The sequence below is a fragment of the Anguilla anguilla genome, chromosome 11, assembly GCF_013347855.1.
Source record: "Anguilla anguilla isolate fAngAng1 chromosome 11, fAngAng1.pri, whole genome shotgun sequence".
NCBI lineage: Eukaryota > Metazoa > Chordata > Actinopteri > Anguilliformes > Anguillidae > Anguilla > Anguilla anguilla.
In genome coordinates, this window is record NC_049211.1 from 37,485,218 (window position 1) to 37,503,463 (window position 18,246).

At 43.6% G+C, this 18,246-nt stretch overlaps 1 protein-coding gene and 1 non-coding gene across 2 annotated transcripts; one reads left to right on the forward strand and one right to left on the reverse strand.

Annotated features, from left to right (window-relative positions):
- The first annotated feature begins 2,400 nt into the window (after positions 1 to 2,400).
- On the forward strand, positions 2,401 to 2,472 carry trnah-gug. The gene has a single exon. It is a non-coding gene; the product is annotated as a tRNA-His (tRNA).
- Positions 2,473 to 5,358: 2,886 nt separating this feature from the next.
- LOC118208637 lies at positions 5,359 to 12,385 on the reverse strand. Its single transcript, XM_035383501.1, has 5 exons — positions 12,307 to 12,385; positions 10,173 to 10,211; positions 9,624 to 9,902; positions 7,111 to 7,224; positions 5,359 to 6,430 (listed from the first exon to the last, which is right to left on the reverse strand). Exons 1-5 carry the CDS (start codon positions 12,338 to 12,340, stop codon positions 6,087 to 6,089), a joined length of 810 nt encoding a protein of 269 aa, XP_035239392.1. The 5' UTR covers positions 12,341 to 12,385; the 3' UTR covers positions 5,359 to 6,086.
- Positions 12,386 to 18,246: the final 5,861 nt, after the last annotated feature.

The following is an 18,246-nucleotide window of genomic DNA, read 5'->3' on the forward strand; positions in this document are numbered from 1 at the left end:
CACCTACTCAACCCAGCTCCTGGTCCAAGCAATGGTACTACCCCCCCTAGACTACTGCAACTCCCTTCTGGCTGGACTACCGGCATCGGCCATCAGACCCCTGCAACTCATTCAGAATGCTGCAGCTCGTCTGGTCTTCAACCTCCCCAGACACTCCCACGTCACTCCCCTGCCCACTACCCTCCACTGGCTGCCTGTTATAGCTCGCATCAAATTTAAAACATTGGTCCTAGCATACCAGGCAGTCAAGGGATCACCCCCAGCATACCTCCACAAGATATTCAAACCCTACATGCCAGCCCGATCCCTCCGTTCTGCTACCTCAGGACGCCTGGCACCTCCACCTCTTCGCACCTGCGCTTCCCGAACACGTCTCCTGTCTGTTCTGGCCCCACGATGGTGGAATGGCCTCCCCGTGGAGGTCAGAAAAGCTGAGACACTGACCCACTTCAAGCGACGACTGAAGACTCACCTCTTCAGGCTGCACCTCTCCCCATCCCCCCTTACCTCCCTGTAATCTCTTAAATGACTGTAAGCTTAGGGTTGTAACTAGGTAGCCGTTTTGTAGGTGACTTAGTTAATGCACCTGTCTTAACTACTGCTTGTATTTTTGCATAGACTGCGTTGTTGCTGTTCTCGTTTGTGTTAGTGCTAAACAGTTTAACCTTCAGGGCCCAAGTTGAACTATGCGGTTGTTCCCTGCACTTGGACCGGTACATCTCTCTAGGGTTTTCGTCATACTTGTTCCTGGTTATGGTTATACACTTTGTTGTACATCGCTCTGGATAAGAACGTCTGCCAAATGCCTGTAATGTAATGTAATGCTAGTACCAGCTAAAGTTAGTAGCCATCCCTCAATCCGGTTATTTAGCCTTCTGGCTCGTTAGCTAGTCATGACTTGTGATAGCATAGCATCCTATTTAATATTGGTAAAGGAGAGCTGTGTGAATCTTATGGCAGTGAGCTGATAGTTTTTACCACCACTATCACAGGTTATAGTTAGCAAAACACTGATTTCCATTTGATATCTCCAGGTCAAGATGCAGAGGAAAATCTTGTCATTCTTTAAAAAAACGTTAGGGATTCCTTTTGGAGTCTTGCAGACAGATGTTAAGGTAGGCATGAAAATCCTACACTTGGCTATTATTGCTTCTCTCCCTCCTGCCCCCCTCCCCTCTCTCTTGTATCAGTGTGTGTAGGTGTGGTTACAGGTTATATGTACTTGGGCTAGTGGTTATGATGGATCTTTCAAGGCGGCTGAGCAGTTTGGAAAATAGGTTACTACTGCTCAGTCTGAGCTTTTATTGGCAATGGAGCAGGCACTGCTATATGATGTCAGCACAGTCATCTGTACTCATGCTGCTTCCTATGCATTGTGTTTGAAAATACAGCTATTACCATGTTGGCAGTTTCCTTTCATCTGTGGCTTTATTATCTATGTTCTCTAAATTAATTAGCATTGTGGATATAGTCTTTTTGTGTGAATGTATGCCCCTTAAAAATTTTGGGTAAAGCAGACAAAATTTAGCTCTTTTTCAAGAAAAGTGGCAGCAGTGTAGATGCTAGTGTAGAAGGGAGTGAGTAAGTGTCATTTTCAGTAACCACAACAGCTCAACTAATTGACATGAAAATCTCAAAATAAATATATAGTATTTACCCTAATATAAAGTGGGAGATTACTGAGCTACAAAGACTGATTTAGTGAAGTTTTAAAATAATCCCCCAAAGTCTTTGAATATATACATGTCAAGTTGCAGAAAATTTCGTCATTATTTTTTTTCTGGGGAAGGACCCCCATCCCCCCCCCCAGAATTTTGGCTTGCATGACGCCCCTGAATATACCTGGTGAGTAGGTGAGGGGCAGTGTGTGAAATTAGTGTCAGAATATGTTGGGGACAATAGGCAGCATGGTTGAAGTAGGCCCAGTGTCCAGGTGGGGGTTCTCCTTGTACCCGTTCGTTGAGTGGCTTCTGTGATGTCAATCTCACATTGTTCCCTTAACTGCAAACTGAGCCAAATAGCCAGGCTATTTAGCAAAATTATTCTCTCTCATTTTAGGTGCTGCTCCATAAAGTGATGAATGTGTTTTAACCCCTTCAAGCAGATGCCAAATCTGAGCAACCCTCACCCAATTAGGCCATGTTCTCTTTAAGGCTTTATAACTCCATATGTGAGCATCACATAGACTTGGAAAGTGGCTTAAATAAAGCAAGACATTTACACCATTTATAATCCTAATTTACAGATTGCATTCGCTGATTACATTCACAATTTAAGTGCCACAAATGTTATCTTGTATTTAGACATTTCACATCCTCTCTCTCCGGTGCTTCTCAGGTCCTGGTCACTCTAGGATAGTGAGCGTCGGGACACCGTGCGAGAACAGGTCCCCAGTAGATCGCCGTGATCGTATAGTGGTTAGTACTCTGCGTTGTGGCCGCAGCAACCCCGGTTCGAATCCGGGTCACGGCAGGATAAGAATCCTGAGACGGCAGCGGGGGCGAAGTTTTGCAGGGTACAGACACACTTGTGGTTATACTTGGGGGATTGGGGCTGAAAAGCACACTAAAACTAAATTCAGATTACAGGCCTTAATGCTCAATGACGGTTTTTCGCTCATATCTTCATTGATTGATCACGTGTTTTAAGTGACCGACATCTGACGTAAGAGTGAACCATAGGCCGTCGGTTATTTTTTACAGTCTCTGGTTTAAACAGACCTCTGCCCCGAAATGACTCGCATGTAGCCTACGCATTAACAACCACAAAAAAACGTAATGTGAGACAAATGTGTGATTTGAAAACAGTATTTACCCTAGAAAATGGGTTCATCAGACTGCGGTAAACGAGTAGTGTCGACCTGAATCAGAGGTGACAGCAGCTATTCAGTGCGCCTAATGCTCAAAGAAAATATGAGTGAAATTAAAACACGATGCTAAATCTAGGTCCATGCAAAGCTGTGCGTAGGCTCCGCGTACCAGGCGCTGAACCACTTGTGGCCGCCTCCAAGGGCTGGATGTTCAGCTCTTATGAAGCCTTGGTTTTATTAGCAGTAGGGGAGAGCGGGCAAATGACATACGGTTTTCGTATAATTCCGAAAATATTACTAAATATTTTTAAATACAAACAACCTACATCCTTTGGCTATGATATCACACCACAATTACATTCCTGTAACATACAGTTCACTAGCAATCAGACCGAAAGTACCGATAGTGAAATGTTACATTTAACCCCAAGTTTATTGGGTAAAAACATAACGCGGCGCGGGGTAGGCTACACGTAACCGTCCTAATAGATTTAAAAGTTAACACAAAGTAAGACTATTAAATACAGTTCAATGTTGTATGATACGGTCTTTGATTTATTGTTTGATTACATTTGTTTTTCGCGTCCTACCTGTATCGGCGAAAATCAATCCCAAGATTGTAGGCCTACGGTTCTATTCTCCGGTTTCCGTCTAATGTCTGTTCCTTCCAAACAGCTGTATTAGTCGATGTCACGTTGCCTAAAGTTGAGTTAGACCAGTGGTTCTCAAACTCGGTCCTGGGGGACCCCTGTGTATGCTCGTTTTCATTCCAACCTCAACAGCAATCCCAGAATTTTAACAAGCTGTTAATTTTTCTTAATTATGTGCTTTTCATGTTTTAGAGCTGGGGTCCCCAGTCTTATCCAGAAAGGGCCAGTGTGGGTGCACACACCTGATCCTGATTCTACTAATCAAGGTGCTTAGCAATGACTCTAGTGATTGATTAGTAGAATCAGGTGTGTGCACCCACACTGGCCCTTTCTGGAACCCTGAAATACGTAGTTCAAGCTCGATGCATCGACCTAAAAAGTCCGCGTTTATTGCCCCACTGTCCCCTACATTTAACTGCAATATGGTAATTTGCTGAAAATAAGGAGTAAAAAGGCAAAATTGTTACAAGGCACCTGACATTAACTTTAATTTGAAAATACACTAATCTAAAGTTAACCACACAAGGGCGCCAGCCTCCTACAAATACGGGGAACGCTCAACACTAACACTAGAGACACGATTAAATGGACAATAAAACAGGGAGCTTTGAATGATCAAGTAGGTACATCTGACTCATCTTTCCACATATTTAATTAATGAGCATTTTGATGTTGTTCGCTATGGCGGTTAAAAACAGGGATGAATTTCATCCACCAGGGACCTAAATTCTGCATGAGTGAGATCTATGACAGTGTCTGTTGTGACATTATTTAGGTGTAGAAAGGATGATTTGTCCACTTATCAAAGTTGTCAAAAATGTTAAGGTGTGGACGAGATTGAAATATGTTTACAAATACTAACACATCATCTGCTTAAAGAGAATTGTAAGGCTTAGTTTTGTATATGAAACTGAGTGTAGTGGCTTCGTTCCATTTCTTAATAGACGCAAATTTATAGTTTCATACGCGCTTTTTTAACAATCAATTATTGACAAAGTAGGGTTGGCATACCTCGTTTTGAGCTGATGTTGAAGGAGCTCGGTAGTCGGAAAAGTCAGTGTAGGCTAGTTAGTTCACTCCAAACAGGCAAAAAAACTCAAAGAAAATAGCGGTATCGCCACGCAATCAAAAGGAAAACAAAAGGGCAATGCATTGCATTCAAAGTATAAAACAAGAAAGGCTCAAAAATATTAAAATAAAGTAAAGCCTTCCAAACTACATCGCTTGGCTTCCTGCACTGATGTGACCCGATTGTGTAAAAACTTGCACAGGTGTGCGGTCAGTGCATCAGGCCTTCAAAATAAAAGCACCAATGACAGTGTCCTCAAAACAGGCCAATCACACTGTCCATAACTTACAATAATAATAAACAAAAATATATAGATATTCCACCTTTTCTATTTAAATTCAAATATGGCCCCTACACTGAGTAAACCAACAAAATCACAATGTTCACTATATTCACTATGTTCAGTCAGCGGATTACATCAATTTGCAGTTCATGAAGGATGTTGAAGGATTTCAGGCTCATTATTTGGCACTGGGGCAAGTTGGGGCAAGTGCAAGAAGTTGCACAGGAGCCCAGTTAGCTTGCAGTGATCGTATAGTGGTTAGTACTCTGCGTTGTGGCCGCAGCAACCCCGGTTAGAATCCGGGTCACGGCAGGATGTCAGTCCTGACACTGCAAAGGGGAAGAAGTTTTGCTGAGTACAGATTCAAGTGAACCAGTAATTGTAGGATCAGGACCGGAAAAGCAGAGAGAGAGAGCATGTTGGAGCTGGTTCATCGCGGTACTTCCTCTAATCGAGTGCATCAGCAATAAGGAAGCTAATAGGCGCTTGATTTTATTTTATGAAATGGAGGTGCAGTGATAGTCCATGTACTTCCAAGAAGAAGTCCAAGAATTCAGTCAATATGTGCATTTATTGAATAAAAACCAAAAGTATAAACACATTTCCTCTCATACATGTATAAACCTACGTATGCATAATACAGAGGTTACTCCCGCCGCGCCTTTAAGGCTAGGCTCCATGCCTTGTGTTTCCAAAGGCCAATTCATGGTCCAGACGTAGCATACACGGACCGGACTCCGCTGGGGTCCGCGCGGTCAAAATGACGAAATAGCGGACCTCAGTGTACGGCCGCCTGGGCATGTCCGCGCGAAGCTCAATTTTTGTGACTGCGCGTGCCTAGCATACGCGTACCTGCGTCACACAAATCATGGCTCGGTATGAAACTGTTTCACATCGACATGCATTTCATGTGGCACCGGAAACACGCGGTGATGCGGAATACACAAAATAGACATAGAGTGGACATCTGAAGAGAGACTGGCTGAAGAGGTGAGAAGGTACAGGCACCTATGCGATTCATCCCAAACGAGATTATAAATATTTTCAGAAGAACAACAATTCATGGAGAGAAATAAGCACAACGCTGGGCAAGGACGAGGCCATGTTGTTTACAGTCTGTAACTTCCGGAAGAAAAGGAAAACGACGCGCAGAGATTGTGGGAAATGTAGGGCTTGGGTATGCGGTGGTACGACTGGAGTATGAAAGGGCGAACGACTGCGGAATGTCCGTCCGCACAGCGTATGCGCCCTGTACTTACAGACTACGTAAAAGCCTTAATTCACTTCGCTGTCCCCATTCACGTAAGCAGAGTTCTCGTAGTCCGGCTCACTGTCGCTGTCACCGTAGCCGACGGGCGCATTGCCTGTCTGCATTGTCTCCGTGTTTACGTAATCGTCCTCGCACTCGCTCTCTTCCTCCTCGGGAATCTCCACATTGACGTAGCTCGCGTTGCTGTCCTCTGATGGTGCATCTGCGGAAGTGCATCCTTTCCCAAAACCCTGCATCTCCACGTTCAGGTAGTTGGTTCCACTGCCCTCCGATGGCGTGTCCACGTAATCAGGCTCTGATTCCAGGTCTTCCCGGTCCAGAGGCTGGCTGTGGTATGTACTACGGGCAACTGGTGGAAGGGTAAATGTTTAACACCTGCAAAATTCTTCATTATTCATCGCAGTACTTTTAAAGAAAAACACTGCCAGAGTCTTAGAGACACAATCACAATCAGTGCCTCAGTGAATAGTATTGAGTTTGAGCCAAATGTGGGTAAAAATGAAATGCAACCTACTAATGCAGTGATACTAGTATGAGGAGATCTCTGAGTTCACAATAGCTGAAACAGAAGTGTTGTCTGGTAAAAATGGAGAAGTGTTCATGAATGGCATCTCTCACTGATAGAAGTTCTGCTTATGAACTTCCACAAAATGTGTCCCCTCCTTCTGGCACATGCATACTGCTAAGTGACTGAGGAGGCACCATCACAAACCCCTGAAGTGATCTGGAGTGTCTCGCCAGGGTTCTGGAATGCTTTGGTAATACCTCCAGCATCACAGAGAATTTGAATAATTGAATATGTCATCCAATCAGAAAGGGTCCAGTGAGCGAGAGCCAATTGGCAAGAAGATGATTTAGCGAAGCTTCTCCAGGCTGGCAAAGTCAGCTAAAGATATAGGAAAAGCAAAAACACAAAGAGCAACAGCTGGAAGGAGTTTTGGTGAGAATTTTTTGTGAGGTACACACCCCTTTATGGGTGTCCGGGGGGAGGGGGGGGTAGTTTCTCACCGAGTGTTGGCCTGCTCTTACCTGATTCCGAATGGGTCCTGCACTTACAGGTAAGACAGACACTGAGAAGGATGAGGAGGAGCAGAAACACAGCTCCCCCTGCTGATCCTGCCACAATCAGCACCCAGGGAAACTCTGCAATTAGAGACATACGGCCACAGTCACACCGTCCCACCAACCCACTGCACATGAAAACCAAACACATTCCCAACTGCCACCAAACTATGCATTTATCTTATTTTACATGTTGTTAAAGGAAGACAGGCCATCCACCCTGCTTTGGTATTCTCTTTTTCACTTTAGTCAGGCAGGGGGGAAGCAGAGGGCGGTCACAGGTAGAGCTTCTATTACAGTACAGGAAGTGTTTCATGTCTAAGAATGAACCACTTGCCACACAGGGGATTCATATATGGGTTTGAGCGAGCCACTATACGACACACCTCTCATGCCCAGATGTGCATTTAAAGCTAACTCTGGCCCCATAGCCAACTATGTATTTAAACCTAACTCAGGCCTACCCACAGCCAACTGTGCCTTTAAACCTAACTCAGAACTACCCACAGGCAACTATGTATTTAAACCTAACTCAGGCCTACCCACAGCCAACTGTGCCTTTAAACCTAACTCAGAACTACCCATAGCCAACTGTGCATTTAAATCTAACTCAAGCCTACCCACAGCCAACTGTGCATTTAAACCTAACTCAGACCTACCCACAGCCAACTGTGCATTTAAACCTAACTCAGACCTACCCACAGCCAACTGTGCCTTTAAACCTAACTCAGGCCTACCCACAGCCAACTGTGCATTTAAACCTAACTCAATCCTACCCACAGCCAACTGTGCATTTAAACCTAACTCAGGCATACCCACAGCCAACTGTGCCTTTAAACCTAAATCAGACCTACCCACAGCCAACTGTAACTTTAAACCTAACTCAGGCCCCACAGTCAACTGTGCATTTAAACCTAACTCAAGCATCACAGCCAACTGTGCCTTTAAACCTATCTCTGGCCCCACAGTCAACTGTGCATTTAAACCTAACTCAGACCCACCCACAGCCAACTGTGCCTTTAAACCTAACTCTGGCCCCACAGTCAACTGTGCATTTAAACCTAACTCAGACCTACCCACAGCCAACTGTGCCTTTAAACCTAACTCAGGCCCCACAGTCAACTGTGCATTTAAACCTAACTCAAGCACCACATCCAACTGTGCCTTTAAACCTAACTCAGGCCCCACAGTCAACTGTGCATTTAAACCTAACTCAAGCACCACAGCCAACTGTGCCTTTAAACCTAACTCAGGCCCCACAGTCAACTGTGCATTTAAACCTAACTCAGGCCTACCCACAGCCAACTGTGCCTTTAAACCTAACTCAGGCCCCACAGTCAACTGTGCATTTAAACCTAACTCAAGCACCACAGCCAACTGTGCCTTTAAACCTAACTCAGGCCCCACAGTCAACTGTGCATTTAAACCTAACTCAGGCCTACCCACAGCCAACTGTGCCTTTAAACCTAACTCAGGCCCCACAGTCAACTGTGCATTTAAACCTAACTCAGACCTACCCACAGCCAACTGTGCCTTTAAACCTAACGCAGGCCCCACAGTCAACTGTGCATTTAAACCTAACTCAGGCCTACCCTCAGCCAACTGTGCCTTTAAACCTAACTCAGGCCCCACAGTCAACTGTGCATTTAAACCTAACTCAAGCACCACAGCCAACTGTGCCTTTAAACCTAACTCAGGCCCCACAGTCAACTGTGCATTTAAACCTAACTCAGGCCTACCCACAGCCAACTGTGCCTTTAAACCTAACTCAGGCCCCACAGTCAACTGTGCATTTAAACCTAACTCAGGCCTACCCACAGCCAACTGTGCCTTTAAACCTAACTCAGGCCCCACAGTCAACTGTGCATTTAAACCTAACTCAGACCTACCCACAGCCAACTGTGCCTTTAAACCTAACGCAGGCCCCACAGTCAACTGTGCATTTAAACCTAACTCAGGCCTACCCTCAGCCAACTGTGCCTTTAAACCTAACTCAGGCCCCACAGTCAACTGTGCATTTAAACCTAACTCAAGCACCACAGCCAACTGTGCCTTTAAACCTAACTCAGGCCCCACAGTCAACTGTGCATTTAAACCTAACTCAGGCCTACCCACAGCCAACTGTGCCTTTAAACCTAACTCAGGCCCCACAGTCAACTGTGCATTTAAACCTAACTCAAGCATCACAGCCAACTGTGCCTTTAAACCTAACTCAGGCCCCACAGTCAACTGTGCATTTAAACCTAACTCAGGCCCCACAGTCAACTGTGCATTTAAACCTAACTCAAGCATCACAGCCAACTGTGCCTTTAAACCTAACTCTGGCCCCACAGTCAACTGTGCATTTAAACCTAACTCAGGCCTACCCACAGCCAACTGTGCCTTTAAACCTAACCCTGGCCTACCCACAGCCAACTCAAGCCTACTCACAGCCAACTGTGCTTTTAGACCAAAGTGAACACAAAGTGAAGGCCACTCACCAGATTTCACTGTAACCTTAACAATCACCATGTCACTCCTGGAAATGTTGTGGTGGCCAGTGGAAGATGTAGACACATAGACGCAGCTGTAGTTTCCTGAGTTGGATGAGTTGGCAGATGCAACCGAGAAGGAGTTGGGGTAAGATAAGGTGGTAAGGTTGACGCCATTGAATTCCAGGTGGAAATGCCCTCCTGTATACTGAGAGTGGCAGGTGATGGTGAAGTTTTGGCCCTCAATCACCTCACCAGTGGGAGGCCGTAGTGTGATGTTTGGCCTCTCTGTAGAAGAGCAATATTGAAAAATATTAGAATAGAAAATATAAAGCAGACTCGCTGAGCTACAATGAGTCAAATCACTTTAGACAGGAAGGATCATACATAGTCAATTACAAGATGACTGTGTTTTCTGTTCATAGTTATTGCTTATCTCTATTTTGGGCATCAGATGTACACATTCAATATCATGGTGGTGGACATGCTTTCCTAGCTCTCAGCCTTTCCTTCAGTCACATAAACAATATGCAACTGACAGATAACCGGCAGCCTTACCTCCAACCACAGACTCCATGAAGAACAAACAGATTTGACCTGCAGGGGAATGGTAGAACACTTTCATTGTTTTCAGCACATTAACAGATGATACAGCAACTGAGACTCCTCCCATCGCCACTACCCCTCCCCGTAATCGCACCACAGGAATGATGGATAGTCTGACTGGCTCCTCCCCTTTAAGGTCAAGTGGTTTTTAAATGTCTCCAATGGTTTGGATGATCTCAGTAATGTTCTTAAATGACCTAGTTACTGGCCCTCAGAAAAACAGGCAACATACAGTGAATATCTTCACTAATAATTCAGCCTTGGTCCACTTAACACAAACAGTAACAATATACTGTGACTTGTTCACAACCACTCGCTAAATTTTTTTTTATCGCTGAATCTGGTGAATTTTAAGATATAACCCAGAGCCTGGAACACGGCTGTTGAGGTAGTTAACACAGGAAACAATGAGGCTAAGTAGTCCGAAAGTGTTTTTAGTTTGAATGTGGCTACCTAGCAATTTACTCTGATTGGGAATTTAGATAGCTTATTAGCTGGCTGTATTTCTGATTTAGGAGTAATATATAGAAAAATTTACAAAAATCATCATAGTCTGTTAATTTAAATAAGGTCACGGTAGTGATCTTGAGTCAGCTTCAGTCTGTTAATTTAAATAAGGTCCCAGTACTGATCTAGAGCCAGCTTCAGTCTGTTAATTTGAATAAGGTCCCAATACTGATCTAGAGCCAGCTTCATTCTGTTAATTTGAATAAGTTCACGGTACTGATCCAGAGCCAGCTTCAGTCTGTTCATTTGAATAAGGTCACGGTACTGATCCAGAGCCAGCTTCAGTCTGTTAATTTGAATAAGGTCACGGTACTGATCCAGAGTCAGCTTCAGTCTGTTAATTTGAATAAGGTCACGGTACTGATCCAGAGCCAGCTTCAGTCTGTTCATTTGAATAAGGTCACGGTATTGATCTAGAATCAGCTTCATTCTTCATTTGAATAAGGTCACGGTATTGATCTAGAATCAGCTTCATTCTTCATTTGAATAAGGTCACGGTATTGATCTAGAATCAGCTTCATTCTTCATTTGAATAAGGTCACAGTACTGATGCAGAGTCAGCTTCAGTCTGTTAATTTGAATAAGGTCACGGTACTGATCTAGAATCAGCTTCATTCTTCATTTGAATAAGATCACGGTACTGATCTAGAATCAGCTTCAGTCTTCATTTGAATTAGGTCACAGTACTGATCTAGAATCAGCTTCAGTCTTCATTTGAATAAGGTCACAGTACTGATCTAGAATCAGCTTCAATCTTCATTTGAAGAAGGTCCCAGTACTGATCCAGAGCTAGCTTGAGTCTGTTTCATTTGCTAAGGAGCAACAAACCTAATCGAAAAGAAGGGAGACTCTCTTTTTTATACTAACCCGAAATATGAAGAGAGAACGCGTTTAAAAATAGCTTGTGAGCAGCTTTAACTTCTCTATACTTACACAATAACTGTATGTACTGGCTTCAGTAATGAAAGCATCAGCTGTACAACCAAAGGCTACTATATCACATGAGCTGTTGACTGGTCAGTTAGGCTGCTTGTTTTCTTAGATTTCAGTTCTTGTGTCATGCAAGAAGAGGAAGTGTCTAAACACAAACGGATCACTCTCCTTCATGTTCCCATTACTGATTACTTTCTTTTTTTGCCACAGCAGTGATAAAGACACTAGACACCAGTGACATCTGTAAATGTGCTTTTTTATTAACAAGTAATATTTCTGGGAAGTTAACAAATTTCACAACCTAGGATGAATTACGTAAAACATCAATATGTTTGCTTTGTAGTTATGGCAAATTCATACAGAAATAAGTTTTTTTAAACTCCTTATGACAAAGCTGTGGTTATGGTATAAACTGTTTTCTTAAAAGTGACTACCATTGTGGTGTCTAAAAGCCTGGATTGGACCCATACACACTAATATTGTACACCACATACAGTAAATTCATTGATTGTGCACACTGTACATTCATGAAACATTTGAAAACTAATAACTGATTATACAAAGAAAGAAAGAAAGAAAAACATGAAAGGAAATAATGTAGGAAAAGATTGATGAATATAGAAAAATGTCAAGTATGATCACTTACCACTTAGAAGCAGCAGCATATAGATACAGAACATGATACAGAGTGGTGAAGTCTGCGTACGTGTGAGGAGCGAACGAGAGAGAGAAAGAGAGAGAGAGAGAGAGAGAGAGAGGGGAAGGAACTCAAGTTTTCACGCATACATTACATTTTTTTTTCACACATACACATACCCTCACACAATAAGAATCTACGAGGATGTAAGTGTAACATAATGAGATCTTTAATATTAAGACCGAAAAAGGACGTTTGTAATCTTTACATGAATATATCTAGTTCTGAACTTAATTTACATTTGTGCCAAACACATGACATTTTAGATTATTCCCTTAACAAGAGATCCTACATAATCCCAAGATATTCTCTTGGGCACATCCATTGAACAAATGAATATTTTATTTTATTTACTCTCTCTTCCAATATCTCCCCACACGAAGCATTCTGGCCACTTTGTAGATGACTGCACTGCACTGCGTGTGGAGCAGGCCAGTTTTTTCAGGATCAGGACCAAAATGACAGTCACACTCAGAAAAATAAGATGCTTGTCTTACATAACCCAGTTATGTCAACACTTTCCATGAGCTGAGTAGCACCAACAGTATTACAGTAAAAAATCACAAACATTCTGTTGCTAATTAGACAATGTGAGTAATTGTAACTAAAATGACAGTTCAACTTTAGAAAAACAAAGTAGATCCCGCTCTAAGTAATGATCGTGCAGATGACAAAATTAAATTGGTTTGACTTATAAATAGACTTGAAACTCTGATAGCTAAGTAGATCACACATTCAAAATAATGACTGCAGAACTGTTAAAATTAAGTTGGCTGAATTATACATTTATTTTTTACAAAATTGAAGTTACTTATGCAAAGAGTTGTCGCTCAACCTACATACAAATGTCATGCCAAAAGTTGCCTTCATTTGATAAAAGTAGCGACAGCAAGTTTTTATTTTATTTTATCAGTGCACACAGTGTTAAATATACACACTTACTAAGAATGAAACTACAGTTGGTGGCTTTCCACGCTCTTACAATCAATTGAATATTCAATTATTTTGAAAAACCTGTCCATAGTTCCTCTGAGACTTGGCATACACATGTCCCTGGCCATAATGAACTGCCTTTCAGTAAGATGGTGGGGTGTATTTCCTTGCTTTAGACCACAAAGCCCATGAAGTCCCTCTGAAACATACACTGAAACTGAAAAAATACCAAAAACTGAACTATTCTCTTTTTAACACGCTACAGACTACATGGTACTACAGGAGAGCCAGGGACTATTTAACACGCTACAGACTACACAGTGCTGCAGGAGAGCCAGGGACTATTTAACACGCTACAGACTACACAGTGCTGCAGGAGAGCCAGGGACTATTTAACACTCTACAGACTACACAGTGCTGCAGGAGAGCCAGGGACTATTTAACACGCTACAGACTACACAGTGCTGCAGAAGAGCCAGGGACTATTTAACACTACAGACTACACAGTGCTGCAGGAGAGCCAGGGACTATTTAACACGCTACAGACTACACAGTGCTGCAGGAGAGCCTGGGACTATTTAACACGCTACAGACTACACAGTGCTGCAGGAGAGCCTGGTACTATTTAACACGCTACAGACTACACAGTGCTGCAGGAGAGCCAGGGACTATTTAACACTACAGACTACACAGTGCTGCAGGAGAGCCAGGGACTATTTAACACTACAGACTACACAGTGCTGCAGGAGAGCCTGGGACTATTTAACACTACAGACTACACAGTGCTACAGAAGAGCCTGGGACTATTTAACACTACAGACTACACAGTGCTGCAGGAGAGCCTGGGACTATTTAACACTACAGACTACACAGTGCTGCAGGAGAGCCAGGGACTATTTAACACTACAGACTACACAGTGCTGCAGGAGAGCCTGGGACTATTTAACACTACAGACTACACAGTGCTACAGAAGAGCCTGGGACTATTTAACACTACAGACTACACAGTGCTGCAGGAGAGCCTGGTACTATTTAACACTACAGACTACACAGTGCTGCAGGAGAGCCTGGTACTATTTAACACTACAGACTACACAGTGCTGCAGGAGAGCCTGGGACTATTTAACACGCTACAGACTACACAGTGCTGCAGGAGAGCCTGGGACTATTTAACACTACAGACTACACAGTGCTGCAGGAGAGCCTGGGACTGTTTAACACTACAGACTACACAGTGCTGCAGGAGAGCCTGGTACTATTTAACACTACAGACTACACAGTGCTACAGAAGAGCCTGGGACTGTTTAACACTACAGACTACACAGTGCTGCAGAAGAGCCAGGGACTGTTTAACACGCTCCCCCCATACTGCAGAGAACCATCAACTGGCTGAAGACCTGAATGTGTATTACTGCAGGTTTGATCAGCCCACTTTCACACCCCTCACCCACCTCAACTCAAGCATTATACAACTAACTGCACCCCCTGCTACCACCTCCTCCCTCCCCCCTGACTCCCCACCGGCACTGACGGTCTGTGAAGAGAACGTGTATCAGCTCTTTCAGAGACAGAAGATCAGGAAGGCGCCAGGCCCAGACGGCGTGTCACCCTCCTGTCTGAAAGTCTGCGCTGACCGGCTGGCCCACATCTTCACACGGATCTTCAACAGATCGCTGGAGCTTTGTGTAGTCCCCTCCTGCTTCAAACACTCCACTATCATCCCGGTCCCCAAGAAACCCTCCATCACTGGACTGAATGACAACAGGCCTGTTGCCCTGACGTCTGTGGTCATGAAGTCCTTCGAGAGACTGGTGCTGACCCACCTGACGGACATCACAGGCCCCCTGCTGGACCCCCTACAGTTTGCCTATCGGGCAAACAGGTCAGTAGATGATGCAGTCAACATGGGACTGCACCACATCCTGCAACACCTCGACTCCCCAGGGACGTACACAAGGATCCTGCTCGTGGACTTCAGCTCGGCATTCAATACCATCATCCTAGAACTCCTCCTCACCAAACTCACCCAGCTCACTGTGCCCGCCTCCACCTGCCAGTGGATCACAAACTTCCTGATAGACAGGAAGCAGCAGGTGAGGCTGGGAAAAATCACATCCAGCATCCGAACTGTCAGCACTGGCGCCCCTCAGGGATGTGTGCTCTCCCCGCTGCTCTTCTCCCTCTACACTAACGACTGCACCTCAGGAGACCCGTCTGTTCAACTCCTGAAATTTGCAGATGACACAACAGTCATCGGCCTCATGCGAGATGGAGAAGAGTCAGCATACAGACGGGAGGTCGAACAGCTGGCCCTGTGGTGCGGTCGCAACAACCTGGAGCTGAACACGCTCAAAACTGTGGAGATGACAGTGGACTTCAGGAGGAGCCCCCCATTGCTGCCCCCCCTCACCATATTCAACAGCACTGTGTCGGCTGTGGAATCCTTCAGGTCTCTGGGACCTACAATCTCCCAGGACCTGAAGTGGGAGTCTAACATCAACACAATCATCAAAAAGGCCCAGCAGAGGATGTACTTCCTGCGCCAGCTCAGGAAATGCAACCTGCCTCAGGAGCTGCTGATCCAGTTTTACACTGCAGTCATTGAGTCTGTTCTCTGCACATCCATCACTATCTGGTTTGGATCGGCCACTAAACAGGACAGGAACAGACTACAACGGACAATCAGCGAACACTGCACACCAAAACCACCAGACACAGGAACAGTTTCTTCCCCCTCACCGTCACACTTATGAACAGTTAACTCACTGCGGCACTGTGCAATAACCCTGGAACACTATTTAATATTTATCTCTTCACTCCTTGCACTCTTCACTTCTTTGCACTATTTGTATCCTGTACTATCCTGTACACTGTATATAGTCATTCCTTGTGTATGTCTCTGAAGATTGTTGTTGTTGTGTTGTTACTCTTTTTTTTTCTTTGTGTAAGGCCTTTAAACTGGAGTCAAATTCCTTGCATGTGTAAACATACTTGGCAAATAAAAAAATACGATTCTGACTACACAGTGCTGCAGGAGAGCCAGGGACTATTTAACATGCTACAGACTACACAGTGCTGCAGGAGAGCCTTTGACTAAATTACCAGTCTCTCCAGCAGGTGGTGGGCCCAGGCCCAGTCGTGTCCTGTAACTGCAGTTCCAGTCATAGTTTACTCAGACTAAGTTAAGTTAAGAGTAAGGTTTACTTAGGCTGAGGCTCAAACTTTTGGCCTCTGGGTCCAGTCTGCAGTCAAAGTGAATGCATTTATTAGCTTTGCTGGCCACTCAGGCCGCCTAAAATTAGCTTTTTACTTCAGTTTGTCTGGACATCAATTCCTCAATTATTTAGTATTATATGTTTATTTAAAGTAGACTGTCTGGTGGCATAGTGAACTACCTGTCTCTTCTCAACAAAAAGCCCTTCTTCAAATTATTCAACTTTTAGGACTGAATTTACTCTTTACAATCAGGAAGCTATGCCCTTCTTTCTATTTCCTGTGTGATGTTTACCAGTAAAGACACTAGAAATAACACACAGTACAACCAACATATGAGAAATACCACAAAATTATCATTCTAAGCTTTAGTAGCCAGATAACACAAGGCCTATGACCTTAACTATGCCAAATCTACTTATTAATAGATGTTTGTAGCATACGCTCACTGCATTCAGTTGTTGAATTATATTTGAAGTCTCGCCGTGTCACCTTCTCACTTTTGGTCTTAAGCAGAATGGGTAGCTATATGTCCTGCCGTTTCATGTCAGACCAGAGATGCCACCCAGCAGTGGGAAAGCTGAACATCGACACAGTCTTCAGCAACCACCGGGACAGGGCACCACGACCTCAACTCCTGAAAGACCTGAGTGTAATATTATCCTTCTGGGTAAGCAAAATAGATCTAGCCTTAATTCCTCAATATATAACTTCTGTAAATTATTTGAAAATAAACGTTTTGTATTTTTGTAAAAAACGCGTTGTATTTTTATTTGGATACACTGATTAATCTCTAATTGAAAGTGTTGGTTGTTTCCTCCTAAATTTTTATAAATAGTTAGTGACCCATTATTGGAGGAAACTCTTTATCACCACCAGGGGGAAAAAATCCAAGAGGAGGAATAGTGTTTTAACCCTCGGGCTGTGTTCATGCCATATTTCTGTTGTTTGTGTTCCCATCCTAAATTGGCAGTCCTTTGTAATTATTTATACAGCAATCATAATGTATAAATGATCACCACATTTTACACCATTTAAGCAACTTCATTCTCAGTCATTATCACAAGTTCTATCATTCTTTTTGGAATTTTGGCCTATAGACCTAATTTATCTAAAATTATACCATTCATTTTTTAGTAAAATAAGCATAATTCATGTATTTATGTATTTTAAGTTTTGTAAGGACCAGTAGAAAGCATGTTGAATGATTATCCCAGGATGCTGTGTGTCAACATTTAGCCAGAATATGTCTTGAAACCATTTCAGATTCTATTACTGTTCCCCTCACACTACAAGATTTTGAGTTGTAAATATCAAAAATGTTTCATATTAAGACAAAAAAGGCCCTGACTGAGGCCCTCAAAAGAAATATTAGGATGCAGGATTTTTCAGGGGTGGTGGGGACCAATGTGAGATCTTTTCATGGGACACAGAATCCCTGGTGGCACTCCTCCCTCTCACTACAGGATACAGGATCAGGGCGGCCCAGGACCAGCTTCAAATCTGGAACACCCCAGCTATTGGCAGGAGAGGTGTATCTGGCTCAAAATCGACCCAATTATGCTGCAATGTGCACCAGACATTAGAATCACCGTAATGTTGGAGTCTCAAACAAAACATTTGCACGATCAAAGATGTTTGAAGTTGGTGTGGTCTTGCAGATGGAGATCATACTTTATCGAAGATTTTTTTGCAGTGTTTCTCACCTCTGCTTTGAATTGTTGAGTGTGAGACCTGTATCTC

What these genes read in the sequence shown, in the direction of transcription:
- LOC118208637 (XM_035383501.1), bottom strand. Translation starts at nt 12,340, where the DNA reads ATGTTCTGTATCTATATGCTGCTGCTTCTAAGTG. An exon ending in TATGCTGCTGCTTCTAAGTG is followed by an intron (nt 10,212 to 12,306) that starts GTAAGTGATCAT and finishes ATTCCCCTGCAG; the next exon opens with GTCAAATCTGTTTGTTCTTC. An exon ending in CAGGACCCATTCGGAATCAG is followed by an intron (nt 6,431 to 7,110) that starts GTAAGAGCAGGC and finishes CCCTTCCACCAG; the next exon opens with TTGCCCGTAGTACATACCAC.